The sequence below is a fragment of the Aotus nancymaae genome, unplaced genomic scaffold, assembly GCF_030222135.1.
Source record: "Aotus nancymaae isolate 86718 unplaced genomic scaffold, 86718_ANA_hifiasm-v0.15.2.pri h1tg000092l, whole genome shotgun sequence".
NCBI lineage: Eukaryota > Metazoa > Chordata > Mammalia > Primates > Aotidae > Aotus > Aotus nancymaae.
In genome coordinates this window covers 7,676,662-7,694,499 of record NW_026988507.1, presented here as the reverse complement: position 1 = coordinate 7,694,499, position 17,838 = coordinate 7,676,662, and the positions used below count along the sequence as shown (strand labels likewise).

The 17,838-nt window shown below is 40.7% G+C and overlaps 1 protein-coding gene across 18 annotated transcripts in view; it reads left to right on the top strand.

Moving 5' to 3' along the window:
- Positions 1-12,153, top strand: part of PPHLN1 (periphilin 1) — a 137,508-nt gene extending 125,355 nt beyond the window's left edge. For 5 of the 18 annotated variants that reach the window (XM_012465662.3, XM_064369850.1, XM_012465646.3 and 2 more), the window contains 4 exons: positions 3,547-3,661; positions 5,704-5,804; positions 8,640-8,912; positions 10,537-11,060. In XM_012465662.3, the coding sequence (XP_012321085.3) occupies positions 3,547-3,661; positions 5,704-5,804; positions 8,640-8,912; positions 10,537-10,563 (516 nt within the window). In that variant the 3' untranslated portion in view covers positions 10,564-11,060. Of the gene's footprint in view, positions 1-3,546; positions 5,584-5,703; positions 5,805-8,639; positions 11,061-11,970 lie in introns of those variants that run through there. The other 13 variants (XM_012465651.3, XM_012465648.3, XM_012465644.3 and 10 more) reach the window with 7 other exon arrangements.
- Positions 12,154-17,838: the final 5,685 nt, after the last annotated feature.

The window sequence follows — 17,838 nt, the reverse complement described above, 5'->3', positions numbered from 1 at the left end:
AGATTAAATGCTTCCTATGTGGCAGGCACTATTCTGAGTGTTCCATATTATCTTACTTAATTCTTAAACAGCACAGTCAGATGTAGGTATTGAAACTGAGGCACAAAAGTTAAGAAACCTTTTTTCTTTCTTTCACTTATATATGATTATTTTTGAAAAAAAAATTTAATAGATTGTATTTTTTGAAGCTGTTTTAGAAAACCTGCAAGAGGATTGAGAGTTCTTACATACCCCTTCTCCCTACACAGTTTCCCCTATTATTGACATTTTATATTACAGTGATATACTTACAATTGATGAACCAGTTTTGATAATATTAACTAAAGTCCGTAGTTTACATTACGATTCACTCTTTGTCTCCTGCAGTTCTGTGAATTTTGACAAATGCATAATGTATTATTCAGTATCATACCATATAGTACCATACAGCATAATTTCCTCTTTCTAAAAAATGTCCTGTGTTCCTCCTCTTTGTCCCTTCCCCTTCCCCTTCCCCCGGCAACTACTTATCTTTTTAGTGTCTATGTGTGTTTTTTTTTAAACCAGAATGTCATATAGTTGGAATCATAGTGTATAAGCCATTTATTTTCAGACTGACTTCTTTCACTTAAGATTCCTTCATGTCGTTTTGTGGCTTGATAGCTCATTTCTTTTTATGAAAAATATTCCATTGTATGAGTGTACTGCAGTTTGTCCATTTATTCAGTAAAGAACATCTTGGATGCTTCCAATTTTGGGCAGTTATGAATAATGTTGATACAAAGATTTGTATGCAGGTTTTTGTGTAGACACAAGTTTTCAACTTGTTTGGATAAATACCTAGCAGTGGGATTGCTGGATTGTATGGTAAGACTATGTTTTGCTTTGTAAGAAATGCTGGACTGTCTACCAAAGTGGTTGTACCATTTTGCATTCCCACCAGCAACGAAGGAGAGTTGTGGGCTCTACGTTTTTGACAGAAATTGGTGTTGTCAGTGTTTTGGATTTTAAGCATTCTAATAGGTGTGTAGTGGTATCTCACTACTCATGATTGTTTTAATTTTTAGTTTCCTAATAATAAATGATGTTGAACATTTTTCCTATGTTCATTTGCCATCTGAATGTCTGCTTTGGTAAGGTGCTCATTCAGATTTTTTGCCTTTTTTATAATTGGATTGTTTCTTAGTTGTGTGTCATAAGTTCTTTCTATATTTTGGATATCAGTTTTTTATCCCATATGTGTTTTACAAATATTTTCTCCCAGTCTGTAGCCTGTTTTTTCATGCCCTTAACAGTGTCTTTCACAAAGCACAAATTTTTAAATTTTAATGAAATCCAATTTATTAGATTTTTTCTCGGATTGTTTTGATGTTGTATTTAAAAGTCATCACCAAACTCAAGATCATCTAGATTTTTCTTCTGCTGTCTTCTATAAATATTATAGCTTGGCATTTATATTTAGGCCTAGGATCCATTTTGAGTTAACATCTTTTTGAAAGGTATAAGATCTGTGTCTAGATTATTTATTTTGCATATAGATATCCAGTTCAAGCACTGCTCAACTTGTTGAAGTTCAGTGAAGTCTTGAACTTAACTGTCAAGTTGAAGACTGTCTTTTATCCATTGAATTGCTTCTGCTCTGTTTTTAAAGATCAGTGTGTACTATATTGGTATGGGTCTGTATCTGGACTGTCCTGTCCTTGATCTTTCTCTCTGTTCTTCTGCCAGTGGCATACAGTCTTGATTACTGTAGCTTTCCAGTAAGGCATTTTGTTTGTTTAGAGACAGAGTCTCACTCTGACGCCTAGACTGGAGTGCAGTGGCATGATCTCGGCTCACTGCAACCTCCGCCTCCCATGTTCAAGTGATTCTTCTGCCTCAGTCTCCTGAGTATCTGGGACTACAGGCATGAGCCACCATGCCTAGTCATTTTTGTATTTTCAGTAGAGACAGGGTTTCACCGTGTTGGCCAGGCTGGTCTCAAACTCCTGACCTCAGGTGATCTGCCGGCCTCAGTCTCCCAAGGTGCTGGGATTACAGGCATGAGCCACCTTTATAGTAAGTTTGAAAATTGGATAGTGTCAGTCTTTTGTTTTTTTTTCCTTTTTTTCTTCAGTATGATATTCAGTATTATGTGTTTCCTGCCTTTCTATATGAACTTTAAAATCAGTTTGTCAGTATTCACAAAATTAATTACTGAGATTTTCATTGAGACTACATTGAAATTTTTAGAGGTCAAGTTGGGAAGCACGTATATTTTAACAGTATTGACTCTTCCTGTCTATGGAATATCTCTATTTAAATCTTATTTAATATGTTACTTGTATTGATTTATATTGATATATTTATGTAGTTTATATTTTATTTACATTCTATTTATTTATATTGTCTTTCATTGGTATTTTATAGTTTTCCTCATATAAATCTTATATATATTTTGTTAGATTTATACTTAAGGATTTTTTTTTCAGTGCTAATATAAATAGTGTTGTGTTTTAATTTCAAATTCCATTTGCTCATTACTGGTACATAGGAATTAATTGACTTTTGTATATTAAAAAATCCTGTATCCTGCACCCTTGTATCCTGCAACCTTGCTATAATCAGTTACTTGTTCCAGTGGCTATTGTGTGTTATTTAGAAGTGTGTTGTTTAATCTCCACATATTCTGAGATTTTTCAGCTAGTTTTCTGTTGTTGATTTCTAATTTAATTCCATTGTGATCTGAAAACATACTTTATATGATATCTATTACTTCAAATTTAAGGCTTGTTTTATGGCCCAGAATGTGGTCTAACTTGGTTAATAAGCCATGAGAACCTTAGAATAACATAAAGAGTTGAAAACAGGATTTACTGGACCCAAATCAAGGTGTCTACAGCACTGCATTTCCTCTGGAGGCTCTGGGGAGTATATGTTCCTTCGCCTCTCCCAGTTTCTAGAGGTCACCGACTTCCCAGGAGCTGGAATTACAGATGTGTGCCACCACACCCAGCCAATTTTTTATATATTTAGCAGAGACGGGGTTTCACCATATTGGCCAGGCTGGTCTTGAACTCCTGACCTCAGGTGATCCACCCACCTCCACGTCCCAAATTGCTGAGATTATAGGTGTGAACCACCGCACCTGGCCACTAAACAGAATTTGTTATCTGATCATGATTCAAATAAAGAATCTAAAGTTAGGGGCTCAGAAACTTTTTTCTTCCAAATATATGAACAAAGTCATTGATATGTCTTCTTTAGCCTTTGTTCTTATTCTCATCTCTAGTCTGATGTCCTTTGAGTAGACTGCCTTACACTGACAAATGCCATGCCAAACCTCTACATTCAGTAATGTGGTATGTTAATGTTTCCTTTCTTATTCAACTTTTCAGCAAATCTCATAGATAGAGGTTTAAATGGCCTCTGGCAATAGTGACAATGCAAGAGCGAGAGAGGTTTGACTGTAATACCGTATCTCTGTTTTAGACATCATCATCATCATAATTCTGCCAACTCAGTCAGCTAAGTATTTGGTTAATTATTTTCATTCTCGGCTAACCAGAATGTGCTTTACCTTTTTAGGTTTACCGACAAGACTGTGAAACTTTCGGGATGGTGGTGAAAATGCTGATTGAAAAAGATCCTTCATTAGAAAAGTCTATACAGTTTGCATTGAGGCAGAATTTACATGAAATAGGTGAGCGGTGTGTTGAAGAACTCAAGCATTTCATTGCAGAATATGATACTTCCACTCAAGATTTTGGAGAGCCTTTCTAGATTTTTTTGCTCCGGCAAAAAATAAAGGTTTCTAAAATTTTTTTTCCTGGATTGGGTAAATCCTTAATACATGGATTTTTTTTTTGATGCAGAGAATTACATTATGATAGTTGACCACATTTTAATATTAAGTAAAAATCTAAAATACTCTGTTTAAAATATTTAATTAGAATTTTTGTATTTTTTGTAGAGACAGGGTTTCACTGTATTGGCCAGGCTGGTCTCTTAACTCCTGGCCTCAAGTGAGCCTCCTGCCTTGGCCTCCCAAAGTGTTGAGATTACAGGCATGAGCCACTGTGCCCTGCCAACACATGATACCATGTGAAAATATTAGAATTCTGAGTTGTGATTTTATTTACTTGCTTGCTTTTTCTTAGGCTTTGTAACTTGTCATATGTTAAAGTGTACTATCCTAATAAACTGAATACTTTGGTACCTTAGAGAATATTTGCTTTGAGAATAATTCTCATTCAATGATAAGACAGAGCACTTAATTCTCTGATAGTCACCTCAGAAAAAATCCATTTTTCCAAGTAATGAACTCAATGTCTTTTATTATAACAATCCTGAAACTCCTGGTGTTCTCACTGATGTATGTCTTAAATAATACCATATACAAGACTAATAAATAGAGGCAATTTGAGGTGGAAGATGAGGGATATTTTAAGTTTGGGACTTCTCAAAAAAAAAATCTGATCAAAAGAGAAAATTTTGGAATATGCCTGGAATAGTGGAATTTTATTTATAAAAAAAAATTTTTTTTATTGGCCCATACTTTGCATTTCAGGAAACAAGGTGATTGTAATATGTCCATGATTAAACTATTAGCAGATTATTCCTGTGTTAATCTCTGTATTCTAATGAGTTCTTTGTTCTGTTCTGCTGCTTTTTAGAGGTTCTTGTTTTTTCAAAAGTGTTCTTGAAAGAAACAAAGCGAGTAGGCAGTTAGCATAGCGTGGCTACCCCTTACCAAGCAGTCTATGGAAACAACCCTCATCCAAATCACGGGTTAGTCAAGACTCTAACTGGGACAATTAGGATATTCCACTCATTTCCTGCTCACTTCAGCAGCCCAGTGGCATTGAGCCAAAATACACAATTCTGTGTTATTAGTGAGGAAACTTTAAAAATCATGTTTGTTATTACTTACTACCTAATTTCAATATCCTCCCATCCTCTTTCCATTTCTGTTCTCTCTCACTTGAAATCTGGCATTATTTTTAGTGACCTTGACTGATAATACCTACCCTAGAGTACATAAAAATTATATTAAAAGTAGAAGTAGCAGTATGCATAATTTTAACAAATCCTATAACAGGTGCCTCAAAATACGTATTGTGTCATTCCACAAATTTAAAAACTGAGAACAATAATTATTTTTTAGTTTTCTAAATGAGACCACCTTGGATTTTTATTTTTGCCATTTAGATGTTATACTTATTTAACCTTTATAAAACGTAAGCCAAGCTAAATCCCACGTAATAACTCTGGTATTCTTCCTTCACATGAGCAGTGATTTTGTTACCTGTAGGAGATTGGTCAGGGTGGTGGGAGAAATTAGAGGGAGAGAATGCAAATGGGTCGGAAGGTTTTGCAAAAGCTTCAGGAGAGAATAAAAGCTGAAGGCAGCTAATTCTTTTACCCTGAGGCTAAGGGCAAGGGGTAGGTAACAAGGGAGTATAAAGGAATTAATCTAGGTAAATTTGTTTGCTTATGTCTCCGGAAACCAACCTTTGATCATCCACGTGCAAGACTGCTCCCTGGAAGGAGGGGACAACAATGTTAATCACCCAAAAATTGTGTTGGCTCCAGGCCTTTGTCATTAAATCTGTACTGAGTAAATACCAGTGGCTCTGGCTTATGGGACTGCTCTCTCTTTGGCGACACTAAGCTGACAGTCCCCTAGCGCTCTTTCACAGCCTGCCTGTGTCTGAGTATTTCTTTCATTCGTCGCTCGGCCAGAGTCTGCAGGACAGACTCAGCAGCTGGCGCCCCATGTGACAAACGCTGCAACGGATCATGACGGAACCCTCAAAAATGAAGGTGAAGAGACTGCACAGTCAGTAAGTCATTGGTCCTGCTCGGGATTTCCAAGTTTGGGGGAATTTTCAAGCTAGGGTTTATCATGAGACAACAGTTATCCGCACAAGAGAAACGGTATATAAAAGTATTGAAATAACTGCTTAAAGCTAGCAGAGCCTGTTTTGCAGGCTCAATTAAGGGAGCTAATGCAAACTGTTGTTTCCTATAACCCATAGTTCCCAGAAGAAGGCATGCTGGACCTAGAGCTCTGGGAACAAGTGGGGAGAAATCTTAAATGATAACATGTACAAGGACAATGGGTCCCAGTGACATCTTCAGTGTTATGGGCCTTAGTTAGGGCTGCTTTGGCCCTGCTCTACGCAGAAGAGCCTAAAAAGGGGAGGGAGGAGGAATGATCACCTACATTATGGCCTCCTCCTCCTCCCTGCGCCCCCTCCCTCAATAAATTGGAGAAAAGGCAAGGGTACACTACAGCTATGGGACCCTGTCTTAAGCAAGTGGCATTAGAAGGGGAACTCTTGGCCTGCCTGGTAATGCATGTTCAGCAAGGCAATCAGGTATACAAACCCATTTCTTTCAACCCTTAGAGATAAGGAAAAGCATTAAAGAAAATGGAGCCACTAGCCCATTTACGAGAGGATTAATTGAGGCCGTAGCAAACGGTTTCCATATAACACCATAGGAATGGTCAGTGCTAGCTAAAACAACTTTAGAGGCCAGTCAATACCTCCTCTGGAAGGCAGAATTTAATAAATTATGTGAACAGCAAAACCCTTTCTAATAATAGCCACTGTTACTATTCCTCTGCTACATGGCTCTCTCAAAATTCAGTTTAGGTAAAACAGCAGCCTTTAAAGGGAGAGAAATTATAACAAGCCCATGAATTATTTGAGGAACAATTAAAAGCTGGCCATATAGAACCATCAGACAGCCCTTGGAATTCTCCCATTTCATCATTCCCAAAAGGTCTGACAAATGGAGACTTTTGCATGACTTATGGGCTATCTGCTAATTTGCAACTTATGGGGCCCCTTTAACAGGGGCTCCCTTCCCCCATGGTGATTCCTTCAGATTTGCCTATAGTTGTTTTTGACTTTGAAGAGTGCTTTTATACTATTCCTCTTGCAGAACAGGACAGAGAAAAATTTGTGTTTGCGATACCAGCTATCAATAATGAAAGGCCAGCTTGCCAATTTCATTGGAAAGTACTTCCTCAAGGAATGCTAAACAGTCCTACCATGTGTCGGTATCGTGTAAATCAGGCTTTGTTCCCTAGAAGAAAATAATTTCCTAATTGCAAGATTATTCATTTTATGAATGATATTTTACTAGCAGCCCCAACAGAGCTAGTTCATTTAAGTTTATATGCCTGTCATAAAAAATACACAGTTAAGAGGTTTAATCATAGCACCTGAAAAAATACAGATATCTTCCCCTTGGAAATATCTTGGCTACATACTAACCTCCTGGTCAATAAGACCACAGAAGGTTAAATTAAATACTAGCAACTTACACACCTTAATGATGATCAAAAATTACTGGGCAATATTAATTGCCTTTGCCCACCTTGGTCATAACTACTGACAAATTACAGAATCTGTTTTCTATCCTAAAGAGCAGTACAGCTCTGGACTCTCCCAGGTATTTAACCCCCACAGCAAAAAGGGAAATTGAGGAAATAGAGTAAGCTATTTCTCAGAGGCAACTAGAATGTATAGACCCACAATATTAAATATTCCTCAACAGGATTAATAGGACAGATGGCCCCAGGGCTGCACTTCCTAGAATTGGTTTTTTGCTCACATACCAGGACTAAAACACTATCTCCCTATATCTAGCTAGTGAGTAAAGTCATCTATATGGGCTGCAGACAATGCAATTAGTTGCTAGGTAATGACCCTGATACCATAAGAATTCTTTTGAGTAAAAAACAATTCAGAGCAGTACTGTCCTTATCTCTAGACCTTCAGATAGCGCCTCTGATTATGCAGGCCGTATAGGACATGCCCTTCCTGCTGACATACTACTCCAGTTCTTATCTTGTACTCCTGTAGTTGTGCCTACAAGGGTAGTTCACTCCCCCGTACCTAATACTATAATGCTTTTTACTGATGGCTGGTAAGAATGGAAAGGGGCTATTTGGTGGGAACCATATTATTCTGTCACTCATTCTGGATTTGCTAGCACTCAGAGAGCTGAGTTTGGAGCCCTAATATTGGCCCTGTAAACCTTTTCAGCTCAGCCCATCAATATTGTTAGTTGCTCTGCTTACTCTGTTTATTTATTGCAGAACCTTAAAAGAGCTCTCATTAAGTCCACTCTTGAGCTCACCCTGTGTGCACTTTTTCTTCAACTCCAGCAGTTGCTGGATCAACGTACACATCCTATTTTTATCATACATATTTGAGCCCACAGCTCACTGGCTTATAGCAATAATCAAGCAGACCTGCAAATTTTGACATCCTTGCTTAACCAAACCACCCAATCACATCAATTTTTCCACCAAAATTGGAGAAACTGAAGAATTTCGGCTTACCCAGAGACTAGCTAAACAAATTACCCTGCAGTGCCCAGATTGCCAACTCACAGGCATGTCCCTCCCTCTACAGGTGTTAACCCTAGAGGACTAGAACCTATCAGTTATAGCAAACAGATGTTACACATGTCTCTGAATTTGGAAAACTAAAATATGTACATGTATGCGTTTCTGTCACCTATAGAAAAGCACTTGCTCTGAAACCTCTCAATACATAAAGCCTGCAGTTTTATGGAAAGATGTAAATAGTAATGTATGGTGTGGTCCAAATGATTTGCTAACATGCGGAAGAGGATATGCTGTGTTCACACCCCCTCAGGCCCTCTTTGGATTCCAGCACGACGCATCAAACATTACCATGGTGCAGCCAGAACCCAACCCAGTGCCAGAAGTGAAGGAAGTGACCCCAAAGAACCTACAGTCCCAGAGGCTGCGGCTTCGCCGGACGGCACAAGCCCCAACTATCACCTGGGGGGTGCTGAAGAAGACAACTCAGGAGGCTGAACAAATCCTGCTCCGGACACAGACACCATGCACTCCAGATAATTTATTCCTTGCTATGCTTTCTGTTATACATTGCAACTCTTGTAAGGTATTAACCTTTCTTATTCTCTCACTTTGCCTTCAACCCGTACCTGCTACACTCTATTGGGCTTATCTCCTAGATCCGCCTTTCTTCCACCCTGTTACCTGGGCAGACACTCCCTTCCCAGCTTCTAATAATGTAACTGTTTGACTAGGAGGGATTGACTTACCCCCGGTAGGGTCCCTCATTAATGACACACATTGGACTAAGGTGCCAGGTAACACTACATATCACTCCACTATCCTTCCATTGTGTGTAAGTTATAAAAGTTCTAACCCTGACTGTATACCTGCCCAAACACAATTATTGCTACATCATGGCAAAGGAAATGCCTTAACGTTCTTGGTTGTGGGTAGCCTCAAACTGGGCAACGCAACTAATGCCACCTTCCCCAACATTCCTCCCTGTCCCTAAAGAACAAACCCAGGAAAGTAATGGATTCCACTTCGGCTGAGAAGTCTGTCATGGGGGACAAGCCTGTAGCCTCCAGTTAGGCAATTATGACATCAGACTGAAGCCCTCATAGCCGTTTGCGGGGCAACCATACTGATGTTCGCCTCCATCGTGGCATCAATCACAGTTTTATAGCCATGTCCTGCTCCACTATGATTTGGGTGGATGAGGGGATGGGATATCCCAGACCCCAAGTAGAGTCCATGCCACCCCAAGACACTTCATGGCATCTGGGACATCTTAGCACCACCCTTATCACCTGGCATGGGATATATCATAATTCCAGTAACAATTATACTATGTCTTTTATTCATAATCACACAGATCAGTGCCTGATTTGCACTGCCCATCCATGTGTTTTCCTTATGGGAACCAATATTTCCATTACACCTTAAAACTCCACATTTGTGACCCAAGTGCAGGGACAAGCCTGCTTCGCCTCATGTATCACTAATTACCATATATGTAGTTTAAGTATTACTAGTGTCATGATATTATGGAGACAATCTGAGACATTCCTACCAGTCAGTTTGAGGGGAGATTGGCAAGGTTTCTCTGCTCTTACCTCCCTAGAACATGCCCTGTCCCAGGTCAGACACAAAAGACTCAAAGGTACACTATCCTTTATAGGCTCAGCCATAGTCATCGTAGCCACTACTAGTGTCACTGTTGGATCTATTACTGAATCAGTACAAACAGCTACCGTTGTAGATAACTTGGCCAGAAACGTGTCTAATGAACTTGTCTTACAGCAGGATATAGATCAAAAAATTCTTGCACATCTGCAAGCCCTTGATGCTGCCTTGGAATATGTAGGGGAATGACACGATGCACTGGCACTCCGACAGCAATTAAACTGTGACTGGGAGCATAAGCATATCTATGTTACCTTTCTGCCCTGGAATCAATCAATACATAGTTAGGATGAGATGAAACACCATCTCTGGGGAATCTTATATGATAATTTAACTACAGATGTAAAGCAACTTAAAACTAAAATTCTAGAATCCCTAAATGCCGTAAATCTACACACTCAACATACAGCAATATGGAAGGATGTAGAAGAACATCTCTCCTGAATAGACACCCCCCCACACTCCTGGGGGGTCACTCCTTAATTAGAAAAAAATATTACTGATTTTACTCATGTTTGTCTCATGTTATTTGCTAATTCTAGGATGCAAAGCCGAAAAATGAGCAATGACCACTACGCCTGACAGACCTGTTGCTGTACACATCTGTACTCTTCAATCAACAAAGCCTAATTTAAAAAAAAAAAACAGAAAAGGGGGAGATGTAGGAGATGGGTCAGGGTGGTGGGAGAATTTACAGGGAGAGAACACAAACCCTGAAAGGTTGGAAGGTTTTGCAAAAGCTTCAGGAGAGAATAAAAGCTGAAGGCAGCTAATTCTCTTACCCTGAGGCTAAGGGCAAGGGGTAGGTAACAAGGGAGTGTACAGGAACTTATCTAGATAAGTTTGTTTGCTTATGTCTCCAGAAACCAACCTTTGATAATCTGTGCCTGTGCAAGACTGCTCCTTGGAAGGTGGGGAACAACAATGTTAATTACCCACAAATTGTGTTTGCTCCAGGCCTTTGTCATTAAATCTGTACTGAACAAATAAAAGCAGCTCTGGCTTATCAGGACTGTCTCTCTTTGGCAACCCAAAGCTGGCAGTCCCCTAGCTCTCTTTCACAGCCTGCCTGTTTCTGAGTATTTCTTTCATTCGTCACTTGGCCAGAGTCTGCAGGGCAGACTCAGCCCACCTTAGCTAGACTAAGAAAGTTCTAGTCTTGTTTTTCCTTCTCCCCGCTTCCCTGGGGTTTTTCCTTAAGTATTCTAGTCCTAGGGTTCAGATCCTTTAGTCAAGATGTCACAAGTTTAAAAACAAAACTTGAGGAACTACCAAAGGCATAGGAGTTGTTCACTTTGTTGAAATTCATTAAGTCAGAAAAGTCTTACTAACAGATGTATTTTTAGGTTCAACAGATAATTTCTTTTTCTCCCCTTTCCCCAAATTACATTCAGCATTTAAAGCTGTTTATGGCTTGCCATCAGCATTATTCTGTTAGGATTGTTAGTGTTAAAATCTGTTTGGGTTTTTTTTTTTTTTTTAAGACTCTTAAAGTCTAGATGAATTCAGATGTTGACCAGAGTGTGTATTTTACATAATGTTCTTGATTAAAAAGATTTGTTTGTAAGTTACCTGTTGTTTTTGCATATGCCCAGTTGATTTGATAAAATTTTCATTGTCTTACCCTAAAGCCTTGGTGATCAGCAGGTAGAATGCAGATAATGTAAAGCTTTTCATGAATTTTTAAAGTGCAAAATAAAGCAGCCACATTTAAGTAATTAGATTGTCTTTTAACAGGCTTAAAGTATTTTGCTAAAATGTAGGCTTTATTACTCTCTACTGCAAGATTACTTCTTAGCAGCAGGATAGAGGAAGTTTGAGAATTGAGAAACTGCAGTAGTGCCCCATTATCTGTGGTTTTGCATTCCATGGTATAAGTAATCCATGGCTACCATGGTCCAAAAATATTAGATGGAAAATTTGAGAAACAACTCATAAGTTTTCAATTGTGTGTCATTCTGATTGAAATCTTGCAGCACCACGCTTTGTCCCACCGGTCACGTCAGTCATCCCTTTCTCTAGTATATCCACACTGTGCACACTACCCGCCTGTTAGTCATCTACACCATCTACTCTTGACATCCAAGCATTGACCATGTCATGGCTCCATGATCCAGGATCACCCAAAGCAGATGATCCTCCTGATGTATCGTCAGAAGGTCAGTAGCAGTGCTCATGCCTGTAATCCCAGCACTTTGGGAGGCCAATGTGGGTGGATCACTTGAGGTCAGGAGTTTGAGACCAGCCTGGCCAACATGGTGAAACCCTGTCTCTACTAAAAATACAAAAATTAGCTGGGCATGGTGGCAAGTGCCTGTAATCCCAGCTACTCGGGAGGCCGAGGCATGAGAATCACTTGAACCTGGGAGGTGGAGGTTGCAGTGAGTCAAGACTGCATTTCAGCTTGGGTGACAGAGCCAGACCCTGTCTAAAAAAAAGAACGTCAGTAGTAGCCTCATGGTGTATCACAATGCCTGCGTCACCTACCTCACTTCATTTTACCGTGCAGGCATTTTACCATCTCACATCCCATCATCAGAGGAAGGGTACAGTACAATAAGAAACCAGTCATGTAACTTTCATTACATTATATTCTTAGAATTGTTCTATTTTATTCTTAATCTCTTAATGTGCCTAATTTATAAATTAACCTTTGCCATAGGTGTATATGCATAGGAAAACCTTGGTATATATAGGCACCCCAGTTCTTAGCATAGTTTGGAACGTAGTAGATACTCATATTTGTTAACTTAAAGGTGGCTTCACAAAGGAAATTATATTTGACCCCTGGGTCTTTGAGGAATATGACTTATTCAGGCAGAGAGGGGAAGCATTTATTAGAGGTCCAGGAGGAGGGAAACGTGTCCTGTGTCCTGAAGCTGTGTGCTGAAGACGACAGGGGATGAAGGTGGGAACAGGTAAGTTGAGAGCTGAATGGGAAGGATGTTGAATGCTTGTATCTTTGCCCTCTCTCCTACTTAAGAATGGAATTTGGAAACATTACCTATGAGGTATTCTTGCTGAAAACTCGGATTTCTCATAGCCCTTAGCAACTTCACAGATCTAGAACCTCCTGAAGGGGAGGCCAGATCTCCTTAAGGAAGGACGCTGCTCTACTGCCAAAATACACACTGGTTTCAGCTTCACTTCAGAGTTTCCTGTAATGGATCATGAGCTCCAGGGAAGTCTCTGACAGTTCTTTGGCAACAGTTTTGGAGATGGTGATCTGATCATCTCTGAAGTATTCATTCTAGACAATATTCAGTGTTTCTGGCAGCCAACCACCCAGGTGGCTTTATAGCTGTAACACTGCTCAGGCTGGCTTGCAGAGTTCCTGAGAGTAATGGCCACTCTCTGCTTGCCAGGTCAAGGCTTGTGGGTTATGCACAGTGCATTTGTCACCTTCCTGCCAGTTCTCTTGAGAGCACTGATGTTACCCAATTCAGTGGAAAAAAGCTGGGGGTTCGGGTAGGGGTGGACCAGTAGCTGAGGCAGTTACCACAATCTATTCTCCCATTTTTTCCATGGTAATTGGGGTTGACATTGAATAACATGCCTGCCTAACTGGGACTATATTTGCTGTTTTCCTTGTAGTTTTAGGTGTATGAAGCAATTAAGTCCTATGAAATTTGAGTAGAAATGCTGCTAATTCCAGGTTAGGAACCTGATGACAGTGACAGTACCTCCTCCATGCTCTTTTAAAAGTAGTAGCAGTAGCAATGTAGCCTTGATTTTTTTTTTTTTTTCAGAGTCACAAGATGGCGGGAACCTGGATCCCTGCATGACCACATGGAATATTGAACCGTTATGTGAGAGCAGATTAAATGTCTTTATTTTTTAAGCCACATTTTTGTTTGGTTTCTTGTTATAGCAGCTTACTTTTTGCTCAAACTTATTGATCATTTTTGTCAAATAACATCTAAGCATTTGCTTCACCAGCATAGGCCCTGAGCAGGCCACCCCACTCCTGCATTTCCGTTGTAATGGAAATCTTGGGATGAGGGGGACTAATTCTATAAAAGGCTTTGAATTAAGAGTTGTAAGCTGTATTTTGAATCTTGTTATAGCCCTGTGAACATATATAGCAACAGACACAGCCTAATTCTATCGCATGTTGTTTTTTCAGCTCTGTTCCCATAGATTGATGGTCTTTTTGTTTATTTGTGAATTTTCTTGAGGCAGGGACTTACTCTGTCGTCCAGGCTGGAGTGCACTTGCGCAATCTCAGCTCACTGGAACCTCCACCAGGCTCAAGCGGTCCTCCCACCTCAGTCTCCATAGCAGGGACCACAGGCACATGCCACCACACCTGGGTAATTTTAGTATTTTTTGTAGAGATGGAGTTTTGCCATGTTATCAAGGCTGGTCTAGAACTCCTGATCTCAAGCGATCCACCTGTCTCAGTCTCCCAAAGTGCTGGGATTACAGGCTTAAGCTACCACACCCAGCCAAGTGTTTGTTGGTTTGTTTTTTAATAGGAAAAAACTTTAAAACCTTAGACAATTTTAGTGATAATGCTGTAGCATTAGAATACCATCGGCCAGGCAGCTGGGCGGCTGGGCATGGTGGCTGAGGTGGGAGGATCACTTCAGCCCAGGGGATGGAGGTTGCAGTGAGCTCAGATGGCACCACTGCACTCCAGCATGGGCAACAGAGAGAGACCCTGTCTCAAAAAACAAAAAACATGCTTATATTCTGCTACTTTTGTGGAATAGACTCTAGTATACTATATTGGATGTCATTTAAAATATTTTAATTTTAGGTTTAATATGCTAAATATTTTATAGAATTCTGAGAAGCACCAGACTTTTCAATCATTTCACTATCTGACTCTTGCTGTGTTACCCAGGCTGGTTTCAAACTCCTGGGCTCAAGCGATCTTCCCCCCTCCCAGAGAGGGGCTTCCAAAGCACTGGGATACAGGCGTGAGCCACGGCGCCCAGCCTGGAGCTATTTTAGAAAACACCATTCCGCAATATTGAGGAGGAGGAGCTGCTGAGGGCAAGTAGAATGGGGACTTCCAGCTCCCAAAGCCACAGCGCAGCCAGGGACTCAGTCTCTTTGGCTGCTGCACCAGACCTCATGTTGGAGTTTAAGAAGAGCCATTGACGCAGAATGAACCAGGTAATTTAACTCTCCTATTTAGGAACCAACATGAATTAAACATAGTACCTTTTCAGCTTTGTTTACAACATATTCAGAGATTCAAGACTAAGATTGCTGCTCATAGCAGCACTCTGAGAAGTAGGGAAAAAAATCTGCTTTTCCTCCTGGAGGAGAAATAACATTGAGTAAAATATCTTGCCCTCCACATAATCTGTAATTGTCTCCAAACCGTCTACTTAATGGCAATAAAGCCAACTTGAAGCACGTGCACTGATAGGGAAATAATAATCCCCAAGATTCTTTTTTTTTTTTTTTTTGAGACAGAGGCTCAGTCTGTCACCTAGGCTGGAGTGCAGCGGTGATCCCACCTCACTGCAACCTCTGCCTCTCAGGTTCAAGTAGTTCTCCTGGCTGGGCCTCCCAAGTTGCTAGGATTACATGCACGTGCTACCAAATACTAAAAGTTTTTGTATTTTTAGTAGAGACAGGTTTTCACCATGTTGGCCAGGCTGATCTCGACCTCCTGACCTCAAGTGATCCACCCACCTCAGCCTCCCAAAGTGCTGGGATTACAGGCATGAGCCGCCACACCCAGCCTTCTTTTTCTTTAGTTTAACCTCTTGCCCACCCCAAGACCCAAACATTAATATATATTTTTAAAAGGCCCTATTTAAAGTTCCCAGCTCCCATAATCCACAGTCTCTGGGGGTGGGGGCAGGGTTCCATCCTTTCAGGAGTCCTTTCCAGACAAACATGTTGGTACGTGAAAGGGAAAAGAGAGATGACAGTTTATGCTGAGTGGAAAGTCTCCTGCTGACCTAATAAATTCAGTCCAGTCACCACAGAATACTGAGGCTGGAAGGAAGCCTTTGAGCTGGTCTAGCACTCTCATTTTACATAGTGGAAATGGTCAGAGCTCTTAACCTGTGTGAGCTAATGAGAGAGGTGGGTCTCCTAAGCCACATCTGAATCCTGGAGTCCATGTGCTTCACACCAGCTACTCTGCAGGATCAGCTTTGTGATGGATTTCTGTCAGACTAGGAATCAGCTTTCCCAATGGCAGTTGCTTGGTTCAGTTATTGGAAAATGCTAAAACAATTATTAACATATAAGATTCATACTTTTGGCTGGGCGCGGTGGCTCACACCTGTAATCCCAGCTCTTTAGGAAGCTGAGGCGGGTGGATCACTTGAGGTCAGGAGTTTGAGACCAGCCTGGCCAACATGGTGAAAACCTATCTCTACTAAAAATAGAAAGGTGTGGTGGTGGGTGCCTGTAATTCTAGCTACTTGAGAAGCTGAGGCAGGCAAATAACTTGAACCTGGGAGGTGGAGGTTGCAGTGACCTGAGACGACGCCATCACACTTCAGCCTGGGCAACAAGAGTGAAACTCCATCTCAAAAAAAAAAAGATTCATACTTTTTTTTTTTTTTTAAAGAGAGAGAGTCTCACTGTCACCCAGGCTGGAGCATAGTGGTGTGATCATAGCTCACTGCAGCCTCAAACTCCTGGCCACAAGCCATCCACTTGCCTCAGCCTCCCAAAGTGCTGGGATTACAGGCATAAGCAACCATGCCTGGTTTAAGGTTCGTATTCCTAATGGTACTATTACCCTTGTCAGGAATCTGATAATTTGAGAGTAGGTTGCAAGTTGTTTTGAAAGTTGGCATAACAGTACCTTGCGCATATAGCTATAGAGATGTGAAATTTCTTTTGTAAAAAGAAAAGTTGAGGCTGAAGTTGATCCCTAAAATGGGAATGCTTGACCAGCTACTCAGGTCTCTTCAAACAGAATGCATTGGCTCTAATCCTGTGGCCAAGTCTATTTATACACCCAATGTCTTACTTTTCCTCCGTATTCTCTACCCAAAGCATTTTGAAACCCACCCTTAGCCAGGCATGGTGGCATACCTCTGTGGTCACAGCTACTTGGGAGGCTGAGGTAGGAGGATCGCTTGAGCTCAGGAATTTGAGGCTGCAGTGATCCCACCACTGCACTCCAGCCTAGTTGGCAGGGTGAGACCTCATCTTAAAAAAAGAAAAGGCTAGCATTAAACCTTATTCCCCCAGTAAAGTTTATGATTCTATAGCCTTGGCCAAATGGGAGCTCAGAGATGCAAATTTCAGTTATTTCTTCACATTTCTCCTTGGCCCAGTTTACCTGGAAGCCTTTCTAATGGTTTGGGAGTTTACAGAAAACCCATGTGACTATACAGGAGCATGCCTTCTGTTTTTAGACTGTTTCAGTGAATGTGGAGAATCTAACTAGGCAATTAGCAGTTTTCTCATTTGACTAATTAAAATGGATTTTATCATAATTGCATTACTAGGATTGAATTGATAATGAGGCTTTTAGTGGAATTTTCTGGATCCCAATAGATTTTTCTTTGTGCATCCAAAAAGGTCACATGTATTTTATCTATCTATCTATGTATCTATGTATCTGTATCTCTCTGTGCCAGAGTCTCATTCTGTTGCCCAGGCTGGAGTGCAGTGGCGCAATCTTGGCTCACTGCAACCTCTGCCTCCCAGGTTCAAGCAGTTCTCCTGCCTTAGCCTCCTGAGTAGCTTGGACTGTAGGCACAAGCCACCATGGCGGGCTAATTTTTGTATTTTTAGTAGAGACAGACAAGGGTTCACCCTGTTGGCCAGGCTGGTCTCGAACTCCTGACCTCACATGATCCAGCCACCTCAGCCATTCAAAGTGCTGGGATTACAGGCCTGAGCCACTGCACCCA